This window comes from Nelumbo nucifera, chromosome 4, assembly GCF_055504915.1.
Source record: "Nelumbo nucifera cultivar China Antique chromosome 4, China Antique-T2T, whole genome shotgun sequence".
Lineage (NCBI taxonomy): Eukaryota > Viridiplantae > Streptophyta > Magnoliopsida > Proteales > Nelumbonaceae > Nelumbo > Nelumbo nucifera.
In genome coordinates this window covers 6,262,603-6,290,207 of record NC_142652.1, presented here as the reverse complement: position 1 = coordinate 6,290,207, position 27,605 = coordinate 6,262,603, and the positions used below count along the sequence as shown (strand labels likewise).

The 27,605-nt window shown below is 37.4% G+C and overlaps 3 protein-coding genes across 5 annotated transcripts in view; 2 read left to right on the top strand and 1 right to left on the bottom strand.

Moving 5' to 3' along the window:
- Positions 1-9,478, top strand: part of LOC104591653 (DEAD/DEAH box RNA helicase family protein) — a 36,666-nt gene extending 27,188 nt beyond the window's left edge. Inside the window, exons 15-18 of one of the 2 annotated variants that reach the window (XM_010250589.3) lie at positions 5,872-6,047; positions 6,962-6,986; positions 7,090-7,205; positions 9,073-9,478. In XM_010250589.3, the coding sequence (XP_010248891.1) occupies positions 5,872-6,047; positions 6,962-6,986; positions 7,090-7,205; positions 9,073-9,160 (405 nt within the window). In that variant the 3' untranslated portion in view covers positions 9,161-9,478. The remainder of the gene's footprint in view (positions 1-5,871; positions 6,048-6,961; positions 6,987-7,089; positions 7,206-9,072) is intronic. The other variant, XM_010250588.3, reaches the window with a different exon arrangement.
- A 1,545-nt stretch (positions 9,479-11,023) lies between these two features.
- Positions 11,024-15,801, top strand: LOC104591652 (uncharacterized). 2 transcript variants are annotated; one of them, XM_010250587.3, is made up of 5 exons: positions 11,029-11,697; positions 12,873-13,029; positions 14,154-14,204; positions 14,683-14,775; positions 15,484-15,801. In XM_010250587.3, exons 1-5 carry the CDS (start codon positions 11,531-11,533, stop codon positions 15,559-15,561), a joined length of 546 nt encoding a protein of 181 aa, XP_010248889.1. In that variant the 5' UTR covers positions 11,029-11,530; the 3' UTR covers positions 15,562-15,801. The 2 variants fall into 2 exon arrangements, with proteins under 2 accessions (XP_088760643.1, XP_010248889.1); XM_088904517.1 differs by lacking the exon at positions 14,154-14,204 and having other exon boundaries at positions 11,024-11,697.
- A 787-nt stretch (positions 15,802-16,588) lies between these two features.
- Positions 16,589-20,405, bottom strand: MLS (malate synthase). The gene is made up of 4 exons (XM_010250590.3): positions 19,926-20,405; positions 18,381-18,709; positions 17,644-17,974; positions 16,589-17,534 (listed from the first exon to the last, which is right to left on the bottom strand). Exons 1-4 carry the CDS (start codon positions 20,301-20,303, stop codon positions 16,878-16,880), a joined length of 1,695 nt encoding a protein of 564 aa, XP_010248892.1. The 5' UTR covers positions 20,304-20,405; the 3' UTR covers positions 16,589-16,877.
- Between the last annotated feature and the right edge of the window lie 7,200 nt (positions 20,406-27,605).

Here is a 27,605-nt window from a genome sequence, read left to right as displayed (position 1 = left end):
CAAGGTGCGTTTGTACAAGGCATACAAATAGTATATCGGATTTTGATAGCTAATGAATGTGTGGAGGAGATGAAGAGATCAGGTAAGAAGGGCTTTGTTTGCAAATTGGATCTTGAAAAAGCCTACGATATGGTGGACTGGAGCTTCCTCTTAGAGGTGCTAAGTAAGTGTGGATTTGGGAAAAGATGGTGCAAGTGGATCAAGGGTTGTCTCACTTCTTGCCATTATTCTATCCTTGTCAATGGAGTAGTTAAGGATTTCTTCCCAACTTATAGAGGCCTAAGACAAGGTGATCCACTCTCCCCCTTTTTATTCACTCTTGTTGCTGATGTGTTAAGTAGATTGATATCAAAAGCAGACAGGGAGGAGGTTGTGAGTGGTTGGAGAATAGGAAGAAATAGTGTGCCTGTGACTCACCTTCAGTTTGCAGATGATACTATAATCTTTTGTGAAGGAAGCGATTTGAGGAAGGTAGGGAATCTGAAGAATTTAATTAATTTTTTTGAAAAGGCCTCAAATCTAAAAATCAACTTTGGAAAAAGTTGTGTGGTGGGAGTCAATATGGATGCTCAAGAAATAGATGCTATTGCAGGTTGCTTAGAGTGCTCCACCTCTTCCTGACCCTTAACTTATCTAGGTTTTCCTCTAGGAGCTAACCCAAAGGAAAGCCGCTTTTGGATCCCTATTGTGGAAAAGTTTGGAAAGAAGTTGGCAAGCTGGAAAAAGAATTATATCTCTGCGGGGGTAGAGTGACTTTAATCAAATCCACACTTACTAATCTACCGGTCTACTTTTTGTCTGTCTTTAAGATTCTTGCTAGGGAAGCTAAGAGGTTAGAGAAAATGATGAGGGACTTCTTGTGGAAGCTAGGGCAAGAGAAGAATGATCATTTGGTTAGATGGGAGATAGTTAGTCGAAGTAAGGAGAAAGGAGGATTAGGAATAGGAAATATCACTTTGAAGAATGTAGCCCTTCTAGGTAAGTGGTTGTGGAGGTGGCCTTTAGAGAGGGAGAGGTTATGGCATGAAGTGGTGCAAGTATCCATGGTTATTCTAGAAATGGTTGGGATGCAGGGGTATCCAGATGGGCAACTCTTGCAACACCTTGGAAGGCAATTCATGGTATCCTCCCACAGTTCCTACGCTTTGTAAGGTATGATGCTTGCTTTGGGACTCGTGTTCTTTTTTGGGAAGACACTTGGGTGGGAAATTTGCCCCTTAAGGACCTGTTCCCTTCTCTCTTCTCTATTTCCCTTTATAAAAAAGAACCTATGTCTTCCTTTCTTTTGCCCCTATATACCCCTTTGTCGACAAATTGGGACCTCGGATTCCGTAGAGGGTTGAGGGATGAGGAATCCTTATCAGTTTCTGAGCTCCTATTGTTACTTGATTCTGCTTGCCTGGACCCACTAAATCTTGATAGGAGGATTTGGACTTTGACTCCGAAAGGGCTGTTTACTTGTGCATCTTTCTTTAATTCCCTCTGCTCTAGTTCTTCTCCTCGGGCTTTCCCAGTTAAGGAAGTTTGGTCTAGGCCTATTCCCCCAAAAATTGTTGTATTTTGTTGGGAAGTTTACTTGGGTAAAATCAATACGCTGGATAACTTGCAGAAGAAAAGACATTTTTTGTGTTTATCTCCTAACTGGTGTATTTTGTGCAAAGCGCAGAATGAGGATTGTTACCACTTATTGATTTTTTGTCCTTTTGCTGCAGCCATTTGGAATTAGGTATTTGATTTGTTTGAGTGCAGGTAGAACTTGCCAGCTGAGGTAAATTTGCTGTTTTCCCCTTCTACCTTTGTGTGGACCACAAGAAGAGGGAGAGTCATGTTGAAGTGTATAAGAGCAGCTCTCCTTTGGACTATTTGGGAAGAGAGAAATTCTAGAATTTTTCAGGAGAAGGAAAGAAGCATTCTTGAGGTCAAGGAGTGTATTGTTACAAGGACTATTTTGTGGCTGAAATCCTTAAAGCTCTTTGAAGATTATTCCTTTGAGGATTTAATGAGGAATTGGCCTGCAGTTGCCCTCACTTCCTCTAGGAAGCCTGTCTATGGAGGGTTTTATTAAGCTGAACTTTGACGGAAGTAGTCAGGGTAACCCAGGACCGTATGGGATTGGTGGTGTACTGAGAGATGAGAACAGAAACATCATTGCCTTTTTTTGGGACCGGTGGGAATAGGAGACTCTGTGAGGGCTGAACTCCTAGCTGCGGCACAGGGGGTACAGATTGCCTATTAACTCGGAGTGCAAAACTTAATAATTGAAGGAGACTCCAAGGTGGTAGTAGGATGGTTGGCTGATCCCGGTACTGTCACTTGGAACTTTAAGGATATTTTAAAAAAGGTTAAATGGATATTCAGGGGCATGACAGTTAGAGTTCAGTGGCTGGGTAGATCGGCTAATGCCTTGGCTGATTATCTTTCTTAAACAAGGGGCTACTCGGGTTTCATTGTATTGGGCTTCATTGTAATTTTCTTTTTCCTTTGTTATGTTCTTTAACTAAAGGGTTGATGGTTTCTTCCATCTCCCCTCTTTAAAGGGGAGGTAGCATCTCGTGCCTCTCCCTAAGTTGTACTATCTTTGACTTTGATTTAATAAATCTGAATATTCACTGATAAAAAAAACAATGATCCAAGCACCCCTAAAAGGTGGATGGCCATGACCTTAAAAGATCTCAAGGCCTTTCCTACCTTCATTTTCCTCAGGGCTTCTTTGATTCCTAAAACCCTAATTCTATGAATATATCTATGTTATCTTAATCTCAATAGAGCTCCCATGACCTTCAAAATTTGTGCTGTAAACATATTTTTTATTTAGTCATATTTGAAAATAACTTAACTAGCAAAAAAATAAAAATAACTTCTTGATGAGGATCAACTTAAGGTGTATCAAAAGAGAACCAAAGTTGCTCCTATGCTTATTTGGCATCATTACGACGATGTGGGGCCCACTTGGGATCTGGGCTAGTAGTGGATCAACTTAGGAAAATCCTAGAGTCTTCAATCCACCTTAAGATGCTCTTTGTGTGGTTGAGTTTGCTGCTGGACAGGACTTATTTGATTTTCTTACATTTTTTTATAGCAAGCGTATTTTTGTAATTTTGCATGTTGGTGGGTATGTTTTGGGACAGGTCTGAGCCTAGTAATTTCCCTTTGTTTTGGCTCTATGTTTGTGATTGTTTGGGGCAAGCTTAGTCTAAATTAGCTTTTTTTTTACAAGTGACTTGTTGGACAAGCTAACTTTTGGGGCAAGTTTCTTCCTTTGGAAGCTTCTTTCTTATTAAGCTTGTAAGGCTCATTTGAAGAATAGTTTTTGGCTAATGAACAGAGAAAGTTTCTCTACAGAATTTGGTGTGATTGCCCTTACCCTTAGGTCTGATTGTCTAGGGTTTTTCTCTTATTCCCATCTCTTCTCTTCTCTTCTTTCTTTTGTTAGCTCTTTGTTTCTATGCTACACATCTAGGCCTCACTTTAGTTTCTGTGCTACACAAGGCACGAGAAATAGCACAAGGGTATTTTTGTGTCCAAGGTGCAAGACACAAATTAAAAAAAATAATATTAGTTAAAAGCCTATTTGTTCAAGTTAAAATACATTAACATTTTTTTGATAAGTAAGCAGGATTTCATTAATAGAAAGAATAATTACAAGCTTCCCATGGAAAGGCACAAGCTGCGTCCTCTCCTAACTACAAGAATGATTCAAAAAGATAGAAAACAGATTCAAAGTACAGTTGGGCCCAATACAATCGTTCCCTGTTTGTCCCTTGCTTTGCAAGACCATCAGCCATAGCATTTACTGATCTCCCCACCCATTGTATTCTCACAACAAGACTCCTTGTCAGCCAATTGAACTTTTTAATTCATTCTTAAAGCACCATACTATAGAGTCTGGGTTTTGTAGCCAGCCCACTACCACCTTGGAGTCCCCTTCTATTAGCAGCTGTTCCACACCTATCTGAATTGCTAGTTGTACACCCTGGATAGCAGCTAGGAGTTCTGCCCTAGTAGAGTTTCTAACTCCTAGGGGATCTGAATAAATGAGAACCACATTACCATTCTTATTCTTCAGCACCCCTCCCACCCCTGAGGGGCTTGGATTACCAACACAACTGCCATCAAAATTCAGCTTTAAGAATCTTTCAGGAGGATATTTACTATAGCCTTTAAAGATGAACAGTTTGCCACTGCAAACCAATTCCTCCAAATATCATTAAATGAGAATTGGTGGAATATGTCCAGTGATTTTAGCCACAAGATCACCCTATTTAGAATGCACTCCTTCAGCTGTTCTAGGCTTATCTCCTTCCCTTAGAAGATTCTGGCATTTCTCTCTTCCTACACTGCCCAAATAAGTGTTGCTACACCTCTGCATAATTCTTCCTCTTCTATGATGCCAAGGGAAGAAAGAAGGATAAAAAATCAAACTTACATCAGCTGGCCTAAGCAACCTGCATCTAAACAACGAGAAGATCCACTCCCATAACTCTGCAGTAAAGGAACAAGATATTGGTAAATGGTGACAATCCTTACCATGAGACTTGCAACGAATACACCAAGTAGGTGAGAGATAGAGAAAAGGCCTTCTCTTTTGTAGAATATCCAAGGTGTTTATTTTCCCATAATACACCTCCCAACAAAAAGCCATAACATTAGAGAGGATAGGCCTGCACCATATTTCCTTAACAGGAAAAGGTTGGTTGGGGGAGATTGAGTAAGGGACTTAAAAAATGAAGCACAAGAGAAAGACCCATTCGGCCAGGGTGTCCAAATCTGTTTATCAGGTTCAGAAGGGTCCAAACAAACTTTATCAAGTAAGCTTAGCAAATTTGTTAGACACTCAATTTCCTCTTCCCTTAAACCTCTATGGAACCCAAAATCCCAGTTAGGTGCCAATGGATTTGCCAAAGGGGAGAAAAATTTTGAAACAAATTCATTTTTATACTGTGAGACAGAGAATAAAGAAGGGAAGAGGTCCTTCAACGAAACCTCTCCAACCCAAGTATCCTCCCAGAAGAAGACAAAGTTACCATCACAAACATCATACCTGACAAAATTGAGAAACTGAGGAAGAATACTATGAATTGCTTTCCAGTGTTGCCAAACCCAATAAGTCCATGCCAGGGTCTTAAATTCTTAACCTGTATATAAAAGGATTAGTTTGTAATTATAGTTGTAGTTCTTACCTTCTGAAAAATATCTTGCATCAAGGATGAGAGAATATTAGCAGAAGGCGCCGGGGGGGGGGGGGGGGTGTTCTACTCAGCCTTGACTTGCATTAATTATAGTTCTTACCTTCTGAAAAATATCTTGCATTAATTATAGTTGTAGTTCTTACCCTCTTTTGCTAGTTTTTTTGTCCTTCTTAATGCAAGATATTTTCTCAGAAGATAAGAATTACAATTAAATTTTAAAAAAAATAATATTTTATATATAGGTTAAAATTTTGAGACCTTGGCATGGACTTATTTCGGTTTGCCTCAAGGAGCTTGGTTGGGAGTCCAGGGGCAGAGCACCTCCATCTAGCCTCTATGCTTGAAATTTCAAAAAGTGCAAAACTAAGGCAAGGCACGAGGTGCATGCCTAGGCACACCAATCCCACACCTTTTCAAAAGGGTTGTGCATGGGCCTAGGTGAAGCACATGACTTCAAATGCAGCTCACATGTGTGCCTAGGTGTGTCTGAGGCACACCTTTCGATGCAGTATTGAGAATAACAAGGAAATAGGTAATAGAACAGACCTTATAAGAGGATAATGGTTACTAAGTCCATCCCTTAGCAATTTATTTTGCATTCAGTCTTTACTTTTAATAATTTAATTTGAGAGTTTATCCACATGGACCTTTTCTAAATGATTTATGTGCTGCTCTTGAATAGGTAAGGAAATTAGATGCTATGTTCAATGCTGCAACCTTTGCCTCAAAACTGTGCCCCAAAATGGATGGTTGCTCTGGATCTCTGCATACTGCATGCTTGCAGAGGAGGATTTTTTATTATTTCAGCAAAGATGATGACAGAAGTTCCAATATCGCAAATAACATGGGCCATGGAAGGTTGAGACAATTCTTTATATTCTTTATTTTTTATGACTCATACACTGACAGGGAAATGTAGAACCTAAACCTGATTACCACCCATTGAGAGTCAAATTTGTTTTGGAATGTAAAATTAACAGGGCTAACACTTTGTCTGGATGGGAGGTTCTGGAGAAATTCACTCATCTGCCTCAACTCTGCACATGGAATATATGTTAGGAGCAAGGATAGCAGTTTTACACACTTGGCTAACCTAACTGAATTTTTGTGGGTTTGTGGTGGTTAACCCCAATTGACTCCATGCCTAGTTGTTTGCTTGTTTCTCAACATGCCACTCGCCCCCTTCCTCAAAGAAGGAAAAAGAACAGAATTCAAGTGCAAATCAGAAGCCCACATGATAAGGGAATAATACTAGAAGTGCTATCCTATTATTGCATTTGCAACATATCACACCATCAACATCCCTTTGTTGAGCTTACAACACTATAGTATCTTTCTTTACCATGTGACTTTCATATAGTAACATTTGTGAAGAAAAAAAAGAGAAAAAAAGGGTATCTTTCTTTTTCAAACAAGAAAACTGGCTAATCTCTTCAAAAGTGTCTGTTTGGGTTTGCTTTGGCTAATCCCTGACCAGCTTAAATCTGGCATAAGGTCATCACCTAGTATTCCCTTTATGAAACCAACTTGGATTTGATCAGACCTCACATAGTGCACGGCAACCCCAGGACCAGGATACTTGGAAGTTGATGTGTGTGGACTAAGGAGATGCTTTAAGTAGAGCAACTCATTTGGGTAAATTTTGGTCTAGGAGATTTAGCCAGGATCCATATGCCATGTGTTATCCTCCCATCTTGACACAAGAATTTCCTTGTTATAGGCACTTTAAATTTTTAATGATTGTACTGATGCAATTGTTATTCTATTTGCAGCCCATTCTTGCGAGCAGATATAAAGGTGAAGTTTAATTACTGCTTTTTTTTAACATTCAAACACAAGGAACTCCGCATTCAGGGTGTTATGTCTTATTTTGAAATTGTTCCTTTTCTTGGTGACACAGGTGTTTCTGCAGAGCAGTTCACATGAAAAATTCACACCGAGAGCAGTTGCAAGGATAATGCATGGCATTGCAAGCCCAGCATATCCTTCTACTACTTGGTCCAGAACTCATTTCTGGTATCTTCTAACTAAATTTTGTTTTCATTTTTAAGTACATAGGGTGAACTTTTATTTCTACATCTTGTCATCTTGGAGAGAAGCTAAGAAGCTATATAGAAGGGATATACAATTTTACTGTCTATTCACCATTCAACTTAGAAACAATACTGGGATACCTTGGAACATCCACTATCAAAATGACCTACCCCATTTACTGATTGAAGCAGGATTTTGGACCTCTTGTGATGAATCCTACATGGGAATCAAAACCAAGAGTTGGATGGATTACTTCTGGAGTTCATCATTCTCTTGCCAACTTTCCAAATAGATGCAATAGATTGGATGGATGGGCAGTGTTATCAGAGTGTCGACTAGTCATTAACTAGTCAACCAACTAGTCAATTAGCAATGAAAAAGCTGAGATATCTTAGGTTGGAGTTGTATCCTTTGTTTTATTGGTCTTTAAGTGGTAAGGTGAAATTTGTAAAGTTTCGTGTGATTAATTTCTTTGGGAGGGCAGAGGTTATGGGTCTGGCTTTGCTTGGGTCAGTTGCCTAGGACAGCTAAGCATCAACTATGTTGTCTAGTCAGTTAACAACTAATCAACCACAAAGTCATTCTAAAGCTTTATTTGTTTGCTTGTATCTCTAATTATTTAGAATAATATAGAATATATCTGCATTTTGTTATATTCATGCTGTTGTATTAAATATTTGTGATGGAACATGATTAGGTGATGGTAAATAAGATAGATAGAAGGCAGTGGAGTTCTTTTTAAGTTTTCTTCCAATCAATGGTTATTGATAGGGAATTGCCAAAAACAAAAGACACATTGAATAATCAAAGTTGCTCTCTTAACTTTGGAAACTTTTTCTTTGTTTGAAAAACAAAGTTCCAAACAAAGACTAAACTAAATGTTGGTTGTCATTCTTTTCTTTCATAAAATGTAGCTTATATAAACTTATTTCTGAGATTGCATTAATATCTTTTATTTTTTGATAGGAAATGGTAACTTTCATTAATATAGATTAAGAGAGTACATAGGTCCAGTTCCCAGAAGAAAGGAAACTGATCCCCCAAAATATTTCATTTTGCAATTCAACCCAAAACAATTTACCCCTACTGGTCACTTGTTTGGCTAGTGTATCAACCAAACCATTTGCTGATCTTCTTACCCATCTAACAGTTGCACCTCACTCCCTTGATATGCTTTCTAATCTCCCTCATGACCTGCCTGTGGATCCAAATTCCCATGCTACCTGTTTGTACCCACCCTATCACCAGTTTGGAGTCCCTCTCCACTTCATTTTGTTGGGGGTCCAGTTGTTTCACCAATCTCACCCCTTGGAGGAGAGATAGAACTTCAGCTCTTAGAGAATCACCCTCTCCTATTAGCCCTGAATATAATGCCACCACTCTTCTCCATCTCTTATTATTCCACCAATGCCAGATGGACCTGGGTTACCAAAAGGGCTCCCATCAAAGCTTAGCTACAGTTTTTTGACTTACCAAAAGAGCTCCCATCAACTAGTCAGTGCTTGTGCCTAGACACTAATTAGTCATCACAACAATTAAAGGGGGCTAAACAACTAGTCATTGCTACGCTGCATTGATGACACTGGTATGAGATGGATTTTTGAGTAGGATCAGTGGGGTTGCACCCTTGGCAATGGTTGCAGTGCAACTTTCTTGAGTGCATGTAAATTACACTTCTATGAGTTCAACTTTGTCGATGACTAATTATAGTAGGCAAGATAGCAACTTAAAATAATCTTTTACATGCAGCCATATCTATTTTCATGACTGTTTAATTTTGATTTCCAAAACTGGAAAAATCATACCTCCTTTTAATGGTTTGTGATGTGATGCTATTTTCTTTTGACAGGGGAAGGTATATGCACATAGACTTCCCAGCTGTAATGGAAGCAGCAAAGATGGAGCTCATGAATTTTGTCGGGAAGGATGTACTATAAACAAGGTGTACTGTAATCTTTTGCAGCAACAAATCAGGAGAGTGATTGTACTTGAGGTGCTAATTTGTAATGGTTTGTAAGGAAACAGATCGGGAGGTAGGTCTCTTGAGTTTGTGACTGGGAAGAAGGGTCACTACTCAGTAGCCAATGTAAAGTGGTGGCCCCTCCCGTTTTTTCAAATATAATGTTTAATTTCTATGTGAAAATGTGAAGAAAATAATTAGAGTTTATGTAGCCCCAAAAAATATTATTTTTTCCTTCTTATTTGCTGAGTGGTGGCCTGGATACACGTGGTTATATTAAAACAAGTACAGTGATGGATCAAGTCTGAATCAATTTCTTGTGATTTGGTTTTTGAGAGATGGACCGTCCTTTGTTTTAAGTTGGGGACGGTTGGTGTGGTGGCTTATTTTAATGTTTCAAGTGGAGCCATCGGAAAGTGCTGCATAGTGCACACACAAAAAGAATGTCTTGATCTTCTGCAGCTCCTGATTTGTCTATGTGGGAGTGGGACATTCATTCTGTGACTCTGTCAAAGGGTGTATTTGATTTGATGGTTGCAAAGTCGCATAGAAAGGAGGTGAGGAGGGGAGGATCATCTCAGGTTGCGTTGCAGTTGTTTGTCTATGTAATGCAATGCATGGATTAGGTTTACTTTAAGCTCAGTTTAGAAGTACAAATACAAATTTGAAAGTGCAAAACATTGCATTTTCTATTATTCTGTGTGTATTTGCACTGTACATATTTGTATTTATACTCCTTCCAAACTGAGCCATACTGAATCAAATGCTTCCAAAATTGCACTGGTCATTTCTCATGTAATCGTGGGAAAATCTATGACGTTCAGATGGTGAAGGAAAATGATAAATGCTTGGATGAAAAAGAACAAAGTCTTCTTATGATTTCAAAAAATAAATAAATAAATTGATAATGATAGGAATCATGCGGTTTTTATAGGATGTATCGTGCTAATGGACGGGATCACCGATCACGTCCAAGAGGCGAAGATAAGTACATAACAATGGAGTAGGTGAAATATTGCTTGCTTCCAATAAACTTACTTAATGGTTCGACCATTTAATTTAAATGGACAATTCATTTCAATTTAAAATTAAAAACATTAAAAGATTAAAATAAAAAATGACCAAAGATTATTGAGCGGATCGATGATTTGATTGTCTAGATCAATATATTATTGACCAAATCAAACGGTTAAATAAAACCAATTGACCGGATGGTTTTCAAGCTGAATGGTCTAACAGTCCAGTCAATTGCGATTCAAAAACACTAGATGTACATACAAGGCTACAAGCTCCCAGATGCAATCGAAGAGGGGGCCTCCCTTCAATTCAATATTTAACATGTTCTTCTCGGCCACGCTCATGTAAAACCATGTATATATCGTCATATTCATCAATGGCTTGGAGTTTAGACATAAACTGTTCAACTTCACCATTCTATAATGAATCCAGAATCTAGATGTTTCCCCTCCCTCCCCTTGTATTCCTCCATATATATATATATGGAATTTGACTTAGGGGTATCCCGTAGCCATATACGGTACCATATCTATTATATCTCTAGTTCTCTACTCTATTCCATTCCTTGGTGGGCTGTTGAATTGAATCGACCATGATGGTGATGGTGTGTAGCCAGACTTCATGTTTCAATTTACTAGAACACCCTCGCTCTGAATCCTTTTCACCAGGACGTTGGTTGGATCGTGGGGTTTCTTGTGGTAAATTGAACTTTGGTTGCGTGTAGCCTACGCGAGTCTTGCTAGCATTCTCCCTTGGCATAAAAATTATATATAAATATAGGGTGGGGGGTAAGGGGTCGGCATATTCTAGTGATCCATGAACGAATGAAGGCATATTCACTGATGTGTGCCAACTGTCCAACGAGGGAAAGAATACTTAAAAATTAGTATGATTTATGAATGAATAAAGCGGTAAGAACCTGAAAGAGAGAATAAGCGTCTTGCGTGGAGCAAGGGGCGAACTGAGAACTGAGAACTGAGAGGAGGGACGAGACAAACAAGAGAAAAGTCCGTTTATTGTTGTTTTCAAGTAAACGGGAGCTTTCTTGCTTGCTTTCTGCCCTTGGAACTACAACGGACCTTCGTTGCCCACCGATAGCCTTGTAGATCTTCTTCACACAACCATGTCTCTTAGTTAATCTTCGTTTTTCCTCTTTCTCTCTCTCTCTCTCTCTCTGCGTTTGTACAAGTAAGAGATCACAACGAGATTGCTGAAGAAAAGGAAGGAATAAACAAGCAAGATCGAACAAGAAAGCAGAGAAAAATACAACATAGACGGAATTAGATTGATAAGGATTACTGGTTTGAGCTTCGACAACGACAAATAGAGCATGGATGACATAACAGCTTCATTAGTCTCGCTTCTCCAAAATACTGTCCCCTCTCCTCCTCCATCTTCTTATTCCTCCTCTTCCTCCACTGTTTTTACCAATTACCCTTTCATTTCTGCCATCATTGCCTTCGCTCTCGCGCAATCCAGCAAGTTCTTCATCACCTGGTACTCTCTCTCGCTCTCTCATTCTTGTTTTGATGCTCAGCTTGACGAAGAAATTGGTATCCTTTTACCACGAGTTGTTGATGTAATATTCAGATGATGTTAGGCGTTGAAATTTTAGCTTTTCACAATTCTTAGTTTCCCACTTTTCTTTGCACCAACTCGCTTTACATTTGCTTAGTTTAGTTTTTCTGTAGAAAATTGTCAGTATTTTATGGAACAGAGAGTTCAGAATTCATTGGAAATTTCTTCTTATACTTGCTATTTGATACTTTGTGTCTTTAATAGGATTAAAAGCATAATGTAGTGCTTCCTTATAATGTTTGGATAGGGTTGGTCTATGCTGTCCTCATTAGGGATGCACTGATCGTGGTATATTGACGCAACTTCTAAATTTGTTCCTGCGTAGACATGGTTTATACTCATGGCTGTATCTCTGTCGTGAAAGTGTGTCTTTAGATGAAGATTGGATAAGTATTTCGTACAAGTTGCTAATCTCTCTGTGCACTGTTACCACATCCATATTAGAATTAATTGAGTTTTATAAATATAATGTTAGTCACTGTTGAAAGTGATCATCCCATTGACAACTCCCATGAGGTCGTCAAGTAAGCTATTCTGTTCTATTTCATTTTCTTTTTTTTTTCTTTTTTAATAATTATCTAGTTAAATATTGCTTTTCTAAGTTTAGAATTGATCGAGGACAGAGGACACCATCGGTGGAATTGTTCTTGGTTCAGGTTCTTAGGTGTAAGGACCTTCATAGTTAATTTCAATAATGACTTGCAAAGTTTATGGTGGTGAATTCTACCTAAATTGTGAATGTAAAGATGCAATAAACGAAAATAAAAACCAAAATCTTCTGTAGTTTGTAACTTTTGTTTCCTACAAAATAAGAGGTGTGCCACTTTGCAAAGGAGAACCAGATAAACATTCAATAGCTTTTGAATTTTACAGGTTGATTGTTAGTCTTGTTTCATACCTAAATTTATTGAATGAAAGCATTGTGCATGTTACTTGAATGTAATTTACATCCTATATGCTTATTCAAAAATTTACATCTTATATGCATTTGCATGCGTCAGTGCTATGTTCTAGCTATCTCTCCTTAGCCTTCTTATATCAGTATGTGTAAATAAATTTCTCCTAAGAGTTATGAACTTTCATTAGATCTTCAGGTACAAGGAGAGACGATGGGATTTTAAGCAGCTCATAAGTTCTGGTGGGATGCCATCATCGCATTCTGCAACAGTCACTGCTCTTGCTATTGCTATTGGATTCCAAGATGGATTTGGAGGATCAGTGTTTGCAATTGCAATGATCTTAGCATGTGTGGTATGGCCTTTACTCTGTCTAGAGGAGATATTTTAATTTTCAAAAACAAAAAAGTGTATCATCCATTATATAAACTGAGGCTTACTAGATTACTTATTTGTTTATTATCTAGTTTACTTGTTACTGCAACTTAATGCCAGCTGTTTTTTTCCTGATTCGTGATAAATTGTGTACTACAAGTTACCTCTTTGCTTTCCAATTTAGTTCCATTTCCACCATAATGCATTATAGACTAGTTTTCTATTTTTGCATTCCTGGAAAATAAGTCATTTGACCTTTTCCATTATGAGCAATAGTTGTTAGCAAGTCCCATATTTCATGCATGGTGGAGCAACTACCAAGTTTTAGATCTCAGTTTTTGCATCAATTTTGGAAAAGGCCAAATTGTAATGAAAGATTGAAATTCTTCTACATTTTCCTGTACCCTACTTAGTTGAACTTGGTAATCGTTTTCAAAATTGACCAGAATTGAAATATTGTCCCAAGATTTCTGAAATTCCAATTCCAAGTGCACCTAATTTTATACATTGGTTGAACTCAATAATTTATAAAATACTCTTTTTTAATTGATTCGCAGTTCTGGTCCTTGAACAATCTAATTTATAAAATTCTTAAGGCTTACTCTTCACTGTTAAATGAGCCAACCTCCTTTGCTCTGCATTATATCTTTTTAATTTGTATATTCCGCATAGTATTTTTCCCTGTACCATAAAGTTGCTGAAAAGGGCAAAAAAAAGTACTGTGTACCAACCATGTAACATGTGCAGTGCAGCATAATCATTGCATATTATGGTTTTCATATTGTTACTCCATTACTGCAGTCCATTGGTGCTACTGTACAAATATCTTTGTGCTCCATGCCTATAGTTCATTGGTATTCCTTGGCTGTATACTCTGCATTGAGAGAATGAGAATTGTTTTCTTGGATAAAAGTTGATCAAGTAACTTTTAAATATGTTGACCTTTTTACATTTTTGGGGGGTGATATGATTCTTTCCACGTATTATTATTGTGCTCATTTGAGATGTTAACAAATTAACAACATCCTTATGGTAATCTTTTAATAGGCCATGTTCTTAGTGCCTAACCAATTGAGGCTTCATATGTAAGTCATTTTTTGGCAGGTGATGCATGATGCATTTGGTGTTAGATTGCATGCTGGGCGCCAAGCTGAGGTATGATACTTCACTAGTTTCAGGCAACGTGTAGATGCATGAATACAACTTAGTTTCTGATAGGACCAACGTGTTCCCCACTTTGAGCGTGAGGTGAGCTCCAGAAAAATTGAGAGAGAGAGAAGAGAGATTGGGTAAATTTCTTCTTGTTTCCATCCTTCCCCTGCACCTTCTACTTATAACAGAGCCTCAACCAGATTTGGTTACAACTAACAAAAAGGACAAAAGATAATAAACTCCTAACAGACTATAACAAACTTATAACAGACCACTAAGAGATTATTCTCTGAATCGTGCAGGTTTGATGATTGCTCTCTTGGGTCGTTGAAATATTGACTGACCAGCCGCTGAATTCTTATCAGTTTCTTTTTTATTTTAATTGGGACTTGGTGCCTTGTTACTGTATAAACTCTGGAATGTAACTCCAGGATGTATGGATTAATATGTTGTCATCATATTCAAACTGGGTATCCTGCAGGTGCTGAACCAAATTGTATTTGAACTTCCAGCTGAACATCCTCTGGCAGAAACCAGACCATTGCGTGAACTTCTTGGTCATACTCCCTCTCAGGTTTGATTGAAAAAGAACTATTTGTTGTAGCATCAACCTGTTTTGATTTTGTCACTATTTGAAAAAATATATCATGTAGTTATACTGTTATATAGACCATAGGGTATCCTAATGCAGTTGTGCATGTCTAGCATTATGCATTTGTTTTAAGTAATACTAGACTCCATCTTCAAAACCATGTGATAAATGGTAAAGATTTTCCTTTTGAGCATAACTCATCTTTGTCTCTGTGTGAACTTTTTTATTCAAGCTATAAAGTTATGCTCTTGCTCCAGGTCTACAATGAAGTGTATAGAAAGCAAATGGTATTTCATGAACTTTTCCTAAAAAGGGGAAATTTGAAAGACTTGTAATCATTAAAGATAACTTCCTCATCATGATATTCTCAAAAGGATGATAAATGATTGTACCTAAAATATAAAGTGATTGCAGGTGTAATTCGAGCTGTCACTTTGCATACTGCATATTAGCATGATGAATATTAGAAGTTACAAAACTAGTTTTGAAAAAATGAGTACATAATTCTATACCATCTCTAAAAATATCAGCAATACATGATTACTTTATTTTGCAGATGCAAACTACCATTGAATACCTCCCCCCCAGAAAAAACAAAACATAACAAACATATCCTGTAAACACTACATATTATTATTGCTATGCAACAATAGAAGAGCCTAATATTTCCAAATTTACATATTATTGCAGGTTATTGTTGGTGCATTGCTGGGATTTGTCACAGCAGTTATTGCTCACTTGATCAGGAAAGCCACTACTCAAGCTTGACATGGATGCCAGGGGGCAAACCTTGGTCACCGTTTTCTCTGTAATTCTGCCATAAGTACTTTGGATCCTACTATTCTGAACTGTTGGTTTCCATTGTATTACATTATGTGAAAATGCATTTAGTTGATTGTCATGGCTTGCTGGAATGAAAATATTTTCTGTTTACCAATGACTTGTAGCAACAAGACTTGTGCCAGTTTGAATTGGAGAATCCTGACCACCATGATATCATTAACTGTATTTTCATCTTTAGGAGACGAACATTGCTTTTTACTGTTTTCATTTTATTTCTTTTCTCCAAAATCTTAGTGGCCTTTTGGTATCAAATCGTTTTGGAACCCCCAGTCTTCAGCTTGAGCTTGAGAAATGACATTAGTTCAGTATATACATAATTGCCATACAGCTAGAAAAAAAGAGATGATGGCCTGTAGCATTATTGGCCTGGTATTGCATCTTAAAATATCCTGATTTCCCTCAAGTAACATATTGGTCAAGGGCCTTTGGAAGATAAAACATATGTTTGCAATGTACCTGCAGTTTGTCATGCATGACCAAACCAAATATCGATGCAACCATGCCAGAAATTATTCTGTCCATGCTTTCCATCTTACATTTGCGAAGAATATTCACAATTTTCTTTCTGATAGACTCTTCAGTTGAATAAAGGTCATTTGTGGGCTAACTAGGTAAAAAGCCTCCTGTATCCAGCGTTGTGGATCCAAATTGCATTGGTATAGTGGTATTGCACCATCCCATTTTGTACAGGTATCATACACAGTTTTTGAGTTGGTTCTTTGAAATAATAGCCCTGTTTCTGTGCCCTTTTTGTCACATGGATGGACATGTCCTGGTTATTACAGAATTTTGTTTCTAGGAGTTGTAGAATTAGTGTTAACAATATGATCTAAACCAAGTCTTTAAATTAGGTTCTGTGCACATCGTGGCCTAACAGTTTACTGTTGCATACATTCAGGACAGGGGGAATTGTTCAAATGGTTCTTGGCTATTCTTTTTACAACCCTATAGATAGAGAGTAACATGTGAATTTAGATCACTGATGATACCATACAAACAATTAAAGTTATTATTACAGGTAGTATGATTGACTACTGTGACACAAGACATACCTGAAGATGATGATCACAACAGAAGATAATAACAGCAAACTCTGAAATATGAGGAATATTATAAACATAGGCTTCTAGATAGTTTTGTGTTCAGAGCATTAGAGAGACCTCAAGATCATATAGTCATTGTTTTGGATAATTTGATCACCAAACAATAGACCCTAATAGGCTTCTCTACATGATGAGATTTTAGAGCCTAGGGGATCCGTTGGGGTGATGGATGACAATATGGTTATATGCATCTAACGTCAGGAATTCATCCAGGGTAGGAGCTGTGCATTGCCGATTGAAGATCTTACAAGCTTCCTTGTACTTGCCGTGCTTGAACTTTTCCTCACCTACCTCTTTCTCAATCTTGGCCATTTCTTCTTCTACCACCCTAGCAAAGAGGTCCAAGCTCACCTTCACCCCAAGCCCGTCTCCGTCCAAAACTACCCCATACTTCAACCATTGCCAGTTCTGAACTCTGCTAATCTCAGCAGTGGCAGCATCCTCCATGAGGTTGTAAAGAGGCACTGACCCGGTTCCGGTGAGCCATGCTGCTAGGTATTGGATTCCAACCCGGGTATTCAGTCGGAGGCCTTCCATTGTCCGGACACCACTGGGTCTTTGTAAGAGGTCTTCTTCAGTCACAATGGCTGCATCCTCTCGCTTCATGGTTTCTATCTGGTTGGGAGTGGCACCCATGTAATTTGTGAAGACTTCCATGATGACGGAGATGAGACCAGGGTGGGCTGCCCAGGTCCCATCATGGCCTGCCCGTACTTCTCTTAGTTTGTCTTTTCTCACCAACTCCAATGCTGCCTCATTCGCCACTTGATCATCTCTGATTGGAATTTGAGCTGCCTGTTAAAGATTTATGGATGGAGCTGTCACAACTAATTAATCTTTTATGTGTATTTACATATACATAACTACTAGAGTAGTAGGATAAAAATACCCCACTCCCACATACCATTCCGCCCATGGCGTGCACACCACGTCTATGGCAAGTGTGAATGAGAAGATCAGAGTAGCTTCTCATAAAGTGCTGAGTCATTCCAACCTGAACCCGGTCTGGGAGCAAGCGATCAGGGTGAGCCTGGAAAGTCTTGACATAGCTGAAAATGTAGTCCCATCTTCCACAATTCAAACCAATTGAGTGATCCCTTAGCTCATAGAGAATTTCATCCATTTGAAAAACAGCTGGCAGAGTCTCAATGAGAACTGTAGCCCTAATGCTTCCACTGCCTAGCCCTGCCATTGTCTCTGCCCTTTCAAACACAGAATTCCATATGCGGGCTTCCCTGCCGATCACATTACTTCCATTGTTGGTACAGTGATGTCTCCATGGCAATGAAGGAATTGATTATCAATGTTTTAAAAACCAACTGAAACCGGAACCTGGCCACCGGTTTCCATGTTGATGATGGTTCAACTGTTCAGTTCGAACTGACAGCTCATTCTGACAAAAAAAAAAAGTTAAAATAAAAAATGACCAAAAACCATTGAATAGGTCAACCGTTTCATTGCCTAGATCAACGGATTGTTGACCAATTCAACAGTTTCTGGTCAAGAACTAGGTTTAAGGTAAAACGGAACTAGTTGCCTGGACGGTTCTCAGGCTACACGGTCTAACCATCCAGTTCAACAGCCATTCGAAAACACTCTTAATTATTGTATAAAGCTAATATTAGAAGTGAAGCTACTAACCTCGCATGCTCCATTTTTGGGAGATAGAAGAAAGGGCCATAGCCTGCACCTCGTGTCCGGCGGAAGGTGGCATGATTATGGTAAAAGTAGAGGCCAAAGTCCACCAGGCAGCCAGTTGCAGGTTCACCGTCTACGAGAATGTGGGCTTCAGGCAGGTGCCACCCTCTAGGGCGGACAAAGAGTTTGGCCGTGTGAGGATGATTGAGTTTGTAAAGCCTGTTTCTCGCCTGGTCATAGAAGGTTATGGTCCCATCTACTGCGTCCTTCAAGTTAACTTGACCCCTCATAAGCTTCTCCCAAGTCAGCGAAAGTGAATCTTCAAAGTCGGCCTGTGAAAACAATATAAAGACACATCAGGAAGAGTTCTTTTTTGTAGAACATTGAAAATTTTGGCTGTTTGGGAGCTAATTGCTACACGTTACCATCGTTGTTGTGTGTAAAAGAATAATTACAGACTTTACAGTCAATAATTCTCTTTTTAGTCAAAAAGACCGTTAAGTAGTAGGGGGTGTTCACGGCATGGTTTTCAAAACCGGACCGGACCAGGAACTGGTCAGGTGACCAGTTTTGTTTTTCCTCAAAATCGGATTTTTGCCAAAAAAACATTGATTTGGTAGTAAACCGTTGATCCAAGTGGTTGAACCATTCAAACCATTCAACGATTTTGACCTTCTTTTTAATTTTTTATTTTATTGTCAGAATGGACTGATCATTCGATTCAAATAGTCGGACCGTTCAACCTGGGAACCGGACCCTAACCGTTTTGTTGTCCAAATTGGTTTTAAAAGCCTTGGTTCACGGTATGTTTGATTTGATTTGGAAAACATCTCATATCAAATTAATAAGTTAAGGTTTGAGATTTTATCAAAAAGAAATTTAATGTTGGAGAAATTCTCTAACCAAACCATCTTAATATAAATATAAAATCAGATCAAACAGTTCTATTATCATTTGATCCTATTTTTAATACAATTATAACCATTATATTGAGTTTGACCCAATTAGAAAGACCAAATAATGTGCATATCCACATAAATAACAAATATGATTTAAATATCAAATTAAAAAAAAAAAATAATTTAAAAATTAAAACATACAACAATATACATCTATATTGTTTGGATACATATATACCGCCAATTTCCATTTGAGCATATAGAACACCAGCCAATAGTAAGTAAAGTGAGTGGGGTAAGGGGTACAGCAGGCTACACACGGTAGTGGATTGTACATTAGCCAATTACACAGATTGATGACGTGTTTACTTCTAATTGGATTTTATAGATCCAAGGTCCTTTGGGGGACTATGATGTAAACATGTGTCATCTAATATTTTTCGGGCACCGTTGCAGTGGTCAACCAATTTAAAATTGCAATGCACACATGAGAAATTGAGAATTGAGAGTTTGAGATGCATGCATGCACACGTTATCGTGCATGAGATGAATGTAGTTAGTATGTATGCTGTCGTGATTCGTGAATGAGATGCTTTGCTTGGTAATATAAAAGGAAATCAAAAACTAACGTAACCCTGTCCGCCCTCACCATGAACACTTTGGCTCCGGAGTTGAGGGCATTGATAATCATCTTTCGTTCCACAGGCCCCGTGATCTCCACCCTCCGATCGGCGACGGCCGGCGGTACCGACGCACATACCCACTCCCCTTCCCGTATGCACCTCGTCGCCGGATCAAAACCAGGCAAACATCCTGCGTTGTACTTCCTTTGTGCCTCCTTGCGGCACTCCAAGGCGTACTTGATGTGGCTTCGGAACTCCCTCTGTAACTCTGATACAAATTGCAACGCATCTTTAGTCAGAATCTTCGCGAACTCATCATCGTATCGACCTCTGACGTCCACACCATTCGGTACATCGTAGCAGTTCAACGACGTTGTGCGAGAGTAGGGCGCCACGTTCGTCATCGTATATTAATTTTTAATAATATAAATAATCTCGACGTAGTTGTTGTTTTCAGTTGTGGTGAGACTTGAGAGAGGCTGCTGCGAGCGAGAGAAAAAGAGAAGAGGGAGGGGGGGATTTATAGGATATAGGGGGAAGGGAAGACAAGTGTGATATTGGTACTGGATAGACACAGACTGTGTCAGCGTCATGATAATTGGGAAAAAGAGTTGGTTCTTATCTATCTATCTATCTAAAGGTGTCCGATGGGAATGGCGAGAACTGAGAAAGAGAAGGATAATTAGATAACTCAGTTTCTTTGTTTGAAGTTTGTGCCTTCCTCGGGTTGCGTATTTGTTCCAGATAGGACGAGCGGTAGATACGTGGCAACACCTCACACTGCTGGCCTGAATAGATCTAGAGTTTTCAATAATGAATTTGTATAATATGTATATATCACATATTTGGTCACCTGTTTTGCTGGGGTGAGATATCGATGGGGGAGGATCAATGTATGAAGGATTAGGAAACTTTTTAGGCATTAATGGTGAACGAGGTTCTCTCTCAGGCTGTTTTCTGGAAAACATTTAACCTGAAATTATATTTATTATGTTTTTTTATTTTTTTTAATTAAATAAAATAATGATTGTTATAGTCATAAAAATTTTATTATTAAAAAAATATTTTTATCTTATTAAAATATTGACACTTTTTTCTATATAGAATAACTTTTTTGATAAATCTGAAAAAAAAACATGGTTTTTAGATCAATTCTTAACCATAGGAGATGAATAAGTGATTTGGAATGCAGACCGATTCATTTCGATCACAAACTGTTAGATCTAGGGCTAAATCTCACCTCATGGATCAATTCTCACGCATCAATTCACGCTATACTGGATTGAATGATGACCACATCGATCACAAACTGTTAGATCTAGGGCTAAATCTCACCTCATGGATCAATTCTCATGCATCAATTCACGCCAGTAAATTCAAGCACATCACATAAGATGACCACAGTACCAAATACCCCCTACTGCCCTACATCTACCATCGGACCCAGCGCTTAGAAATCTTATGTAATTGCAAATTAAAAGGCTTCTGAAGTAAGAGTGATAGGACTTGTATTGAGGCCTTATTTTTCATTTCTCTGCACCCCGACATTTCATGATTTCATCTGTCTCTCATGACGGATCCTCTCTAAGTACAAAAACTAAGGATCAATAGTTTTCAATCTTGAAAGTTACACATATTATTGTGTTGCTCCAAGATTTGTACCGTCAATGTTGCTGCCACCCCATGAACTAGAATAGCTAACTAAGAGGTGGGTCACTTGCTACGTTAGCTGGTTTGTTCTAACAGAGATGCGGATTCAATTCCCACTATTATGGACTTTGTGGAGGGGGCTATTAGTGTGGTGCTGTGTTATTCAAGGGCCGTTCACAAAAAAAAAAAAAACCTCTATAATAGGCAAAATTCTTGTCATGGGCTAGATTCTGTTTAGAATGAAAAATCAGTCCCATAGCATAAAATTGCTTTTATAAAAGTAATTTTATGAAAGCACTTTAATAAAAAACACTTTTACAAAAGTACTTTTATAAAGCATTTTTATAGAAGTACTTTTACAAAAACACTTTTACAAAAAATACTTATATAAAAGCACTTTTAAGAAAGTATTTTTACAAAACATCTATGCCAACTCGTAAACATTAAATGTTGGAGACCTAGGCTAGCAATTTATGAATACCGGCATTTTTTTTTTTTGAAAAATAAAAATGAGCAACATAGGACACTTGTTAGTCTGAAAAGAATTCATTTTTAGGAAAAAAAGTGTTTGCTTCATAGCAATATTTTCTCATTCTGCCTATTTTTACCCATTCTTATCCATTTTAAAATTTCATCTTGAGTAAGAATGGGAAAGAATGAGAATTGAACCAAACATGGCATAAAGTAATTTTTAATGGCTAGGGAATGAGGATAGAAGATGCAGTTATGTTCTTGTTGAGCAAGGTCTCTTTGGTGTGATTTAGAGGTGTAAAATGGGTTGTGTCGGCCCGTGGACTGTCCTAGGCCATGCCGCTCTCCCCAGGGATAATTTGGGCAGTTGGCCCGACATGGCCCAAGCCTGTGCGGGCCCGTGCCGTGCCGCGGGCCTAGACCGGGTGGGCTATAGGCCATGCCATGGGCTTGGGCCATGTCGGGCTAGGCCACAAGCCAGGCCTTAGGCGTGGGCCAAACTGAGTCGGACTATTTTTTTGTTTTTTTTGCTTTTTTTATATTTTTTATATTTTTATTTCTTTGCTAAGTAAAACTAAAATATAACTTTCTTTGGGAACTGTTTGAAAAAAAATAAGAAATCTAACAAAGAAATGAAAAAAATACTTAACCAAATAAGAAGTCAAAGAGATAAAGACTCAAATAACAAATTGGAAGAAAAATAGAAATTTTATTTCATTTAAATTTGAATGGTACAAAGCATACAATGTTTGGATGAATGAAATATGAAAATTAGAAAATGGAATAAATTAATAAAAGGGTAAATTACAAAGACCCCCCATGTATTATGGGGTCAGTGACAAAGTCCCCTTGTACTTTTTTTTTGCGACAAAGACCCCCTTGGCTGTTAAGTCAGATGACGGAAAGCGTTAAATTATCAAAATACCCCACTAAACTTTTTCTATTTTCTTTTTCTTGCCCTTTTTCTATTAAAACCTATTTAACCTAGGAAATGGATATCTGATCCTACAGAGTGGTTTTGTTTGTTTTGATTGCTAGTTATTTTCCCTTCCTACAGAGTGGTAATGTACAAGAAGATTTACAAGGGTGAGTTATGGTGCCCTTATTGGTTCACCCCAAAGCTTATTTGGCTTCTTTCTCGTCTCTAGTTAAGTCTTCTAATTCATCCTTTTTCCCATCTTCGTCATAAAAGGGGTCCCCTTTATTTTGTTAATGTTCTCCATTAAATGTTTCAAAATCGTTGTTTTTATTGTAGCCATTTCACCTAACTCCAATGGAGAAGACAATGAACAGTATAAAAAGGGTAGCTTGGACATTTAAAAAACTTTAAACAGTCAAATGAAAAATTTTTCGAAGTTAACTGACAGAACATTAACAGAAGGGGGTCTTTGTTTAACGGCTAAAGTTTAGAGGGTCTTTGTCGCAAAAAAAATGTAAAAGGGGGACTTTGTCACTGACCCCATAGTACAAGGGGGTCTTTGTAATTTACCCTTAATAAAATATAAAAAATACAATATAGTTACAAATTGAAAATAAAAAACTACGTTATTAAAAAAATATCAAATAAATTAAATAAAAATAAAACAAAATTTACAATAATTTGAAAAAATGTTATACAACTATTGAGTATACAAAAAATATTGACTTCATCATTTTCTCCTATTGTTCTTGACTTTGATCATCTACTTCAGGTGAAACATCAAGTGTAGTGTCATGCCCTCCTTAGTCTCGTAATCTATCTTCAGCATCCAACCAATCTTTAAAGCATATGCACATCTCTAGACTTTCATCATTCATACAACTTCTCTTGTCGTCCAACACCCTAGTACCTGTACTAAAACAAGACTCTGATTGAACTGTAGACACCAGAGGGGTTAGTAGATCAAGTGCCATGGCGGCAAAAACTAGATAATTTTTTGCTTGTTCACTCCACCAAGCTAAAATATTAAAATTATTTGTTCCCTCTGAGGTGAAAGAAGAATCACCTAAAGTAGAAAAATTTGCTTGTAAATAAAAATTAGGTTCAGTAAATGAACTTGTTGTTGAGGCAGTGGATTTTTGCCTCTTACTTATTAAATAAAAAAGTTTTTCTCTTTCACTACTGCCCTGAAGTTCAGAAGTGGAAGATGTAGATGTATAAGTTGTAGAATTTTTATTATTCCTTGTTACTTCAAATTCATATAAAACTATACATTTCAAATAATAAACTATTAATTTCTTATTTTTTATTTCTAATTTCAATATTCATATTTTCACAATATATTTCAACTAAAATGTCTAAACCATCTTTTCTAATCCTATGATCTAATATTGTAGCTAAGAAATTAAGAGGATAAATGTTTTCCTAATATTTTTAAATTTATTTTCCATTATTTCAACAATACTTTTAAATTGTGGATTCTTTCTATATTTTGTAAAACAATCACTAATCATCATTAATTGATAAGCTAAATTACAACTAGTTAGATAATAAATACCCGATAATTCATTAGTTGCATCATAAAAATGTTTTAAAAAATCTCTTATGTAAATTGTCATTTCCCGATCTTCCTCAAATATAATATCAGTAAGCATTTTTGCATTATAAAAATCACTAAGAATTTGTTTGTGAGAAATACAACTTTCTAACATAGAATAGGTAGAATTCCATCTATGTTTAACATCTAGTATAAAATGTTTATATTTTAAACCATAATTTTGACAAAAATATTTAAATTCTTGCTTTCTTGCTCCAAGACTTTTAAAATATATATAATACAATTTCTAATTTTAGAAATATGAGTGAAATAATATTTAAAACATCTTGGATACATAAATTTAAGATGTGACATGCACATATGATATAAAATAATTTACCATTTAAACATGGTTTTAATTGAGATTTTAAAATATTTATTGATGAATCATTATTATTAGCATTATCAAAACTAATAGAAAATAATTTATTATCAATTCCATAAGCATGTAAAGTATTTAAAATACTTGCAGCAATAGTTGGGCCAATATGTGGCCATACAAGCCTAGTAAAACTTGAAATTCTTTTATTTAAAAGTCAATTTTCATCAATAGAATGACCGGTAACACAAATATAACTTATGTTAAATTTAAAAGTCCAAATATCAAAAGTAATTACAACTTTAGAATTAAGATTTGATAACATATAAATTAAAATTTGTTTATATGAATAAAAAAATTTTAAAGCATCTGATCTAATAGTATTCCTAAAATCTTTTTAAAATTGTGGATTTACATAATTGTGTAACCATTTTTCAAGTTTAGTATCTTCAACTAACAAAAATGGTTGTTCATCATGTATAATGTATTTTGCTAATTCTTGCCTCTCTTTTTTTTTTGAGAATATTTAAAAATACCAACCCCCTCCACCCAATTTGTGTTTGTGTTGTTTCTCTCCCATCTTCTTCTTCTTTCTCATGGGTGAGCAAATGTCTGCCCAAATGGCTAGTACCACCTTTGCTATAATAGCTAAAGTCTTTCCTACATTCTTGGCAAACAACTTTTTTTTTCCTTTCCCTGAACCTCCTCTTCTTTAAAGATTTTCCAAATCGAGCTAATCAACTTAGTAGCCTTCTTTTTCTTTCCCCTAGTATCAGTACTAAGGGTGGAAGTTTCATCAATATCAATATCATCCATATCGGTGCTAACACTACCATGGTGCAACTAAATATTGTCAACATTGAACATGTTGGGGAATTGGTTTCAAGAGGAGCCTGCCATTTTTTTTTAATTCTAAAAAATAAAAATTAATTTAATTGCACTTACCCGAATTGTCGGTTCGGAATCCCAACTTGATTTCAATGGTTGAAGCATTTCAACTCCAAGAGTCCAAGCCTCCCAAATTGCTAACTTGAGATACTTGAGTTATTGAGCAAGCCTTCTTCTTGTTGAAACTTCGATAAAGTTGAGAATCAGAGAATCTATGAGAGATTTAGAGATTAAAACTTGAGAGTATGAAAAATAGAGAAGAGATTAAGAGAATTGTTGAATTGGTATGATGAGAATGGTGGAGGATATGGTTATTTATAGGAATTTAAAGTAATTCAATTGCCCAAAATAACCTAAAAACTAGTCATTTTTTAGTTGTTAGGAGGGGTATTTTGGTCATTGTAAAGTTATTTATCACTTTACCCAAAATGCCCTCCCCTAAACTAGTTGTTATATAGCTGTTGGGGGCATTTGTGTCTTTCTTTCTCCCCCCAAAACCAAATACATAAATACCCCCCTATATAGTTGTTAGGGGTATTTTTGTAAAAAAGCTGAGGCAATCCGAGCGCAGCCCACTACGGTCTCGTGGGCGTTACGGCACGCACAATCGTATCGTGCCATGCTGGCCCATGGATCTGAAACCCTAGGCCTAGCATAGTCCACGTACTGTCGTGTCGTGTCGAGCCGAGCCGATCCAAATTACCTATAACACATTATTCTTGCTTCTCAGCCAAATTATGTATGCAAACATTCTCTTTACAAATAGGAATGAAATACAAAGGTAGGTTTACAAAAGTTACTAGCATGAATGCAATGATGTTTTAGCGAAATCTAGAATTTTGTTGCCTATCAAAAAACAATATGAAATGTTGTAATATTCACCATTATAATATTACAAGGCTAAAGTTAGCTTTCTTAAACATACTCCTCTAATGTTCCACAAACGTTCTAAATTTTCAGAAAAAAAATCCAATCAGATAATCGATATTATCCAAGATGATGCATTAAAAATATAGAAATAAAAATCAAGAAAAATAAATGCACCAGGTGCTCACAGTTTAGAGCCTAAAATTTGCGTTCTAGCAGAAGCCATTTGAGTCAATTTCTTTTGGTTTAGTTGTTTGGCAAAGGAATTAAAATTCTGACAAAAATAAGCAGGAATAAGAGGTATCTGAAGATCAAAGTAAATTCTCTCACACATTTAGGATTGAAAGACATGTAGTGGCTAGGGATGAGCAAAAAAAACCGAAAAACCGAACCAATCAAAAAAAAATTGACCGAAATCGAACCAAAAAATTAATTAATTAAACTGATCGATTCGATTTTGGTTAACCATTTAAAAAAACCGGCGGTTAACCGAACCGACTGATATATATAATATGTTTTTTTCTTGAAAATCTAATAAAAAAGTTCAACAGTCTGAGAGTGTTTAAACTGCCAAACTGAGACTTTTTGGTAGACTAGCGAACAGCCTGTCTGACAGATTGACACCCGCGCCTTTCCCTCTCACTCTCTCTCAGTCCCAGATCTGAGTTCTCTTCTTCGTTCTTCCCCAATGGACCGACGGCCTTCGGCGCTCCGCCCTCCGACCGAATCACCGACAGCCTCCGACACCTATGATCCCTCCTGCTTCAGCAACACCGACGATCCCTCCTGCTTCCACAACATCCTGTCTGACAACCGCCGCGTCTTTCCCTTTTCCCTTTTTTCCCTCTCTCTCTCACAGTCCCAGATCTGAGTTCTCTTCTTCGTTCTTCCCCAAAGGACCGACGGCCTTCGACGCTCCGCCCTCCGACCGAATCACCGACAGCCTCCGACACCTGTGATCCCTCCTGCTTCAGCAACACCGACGATCCCTCCTG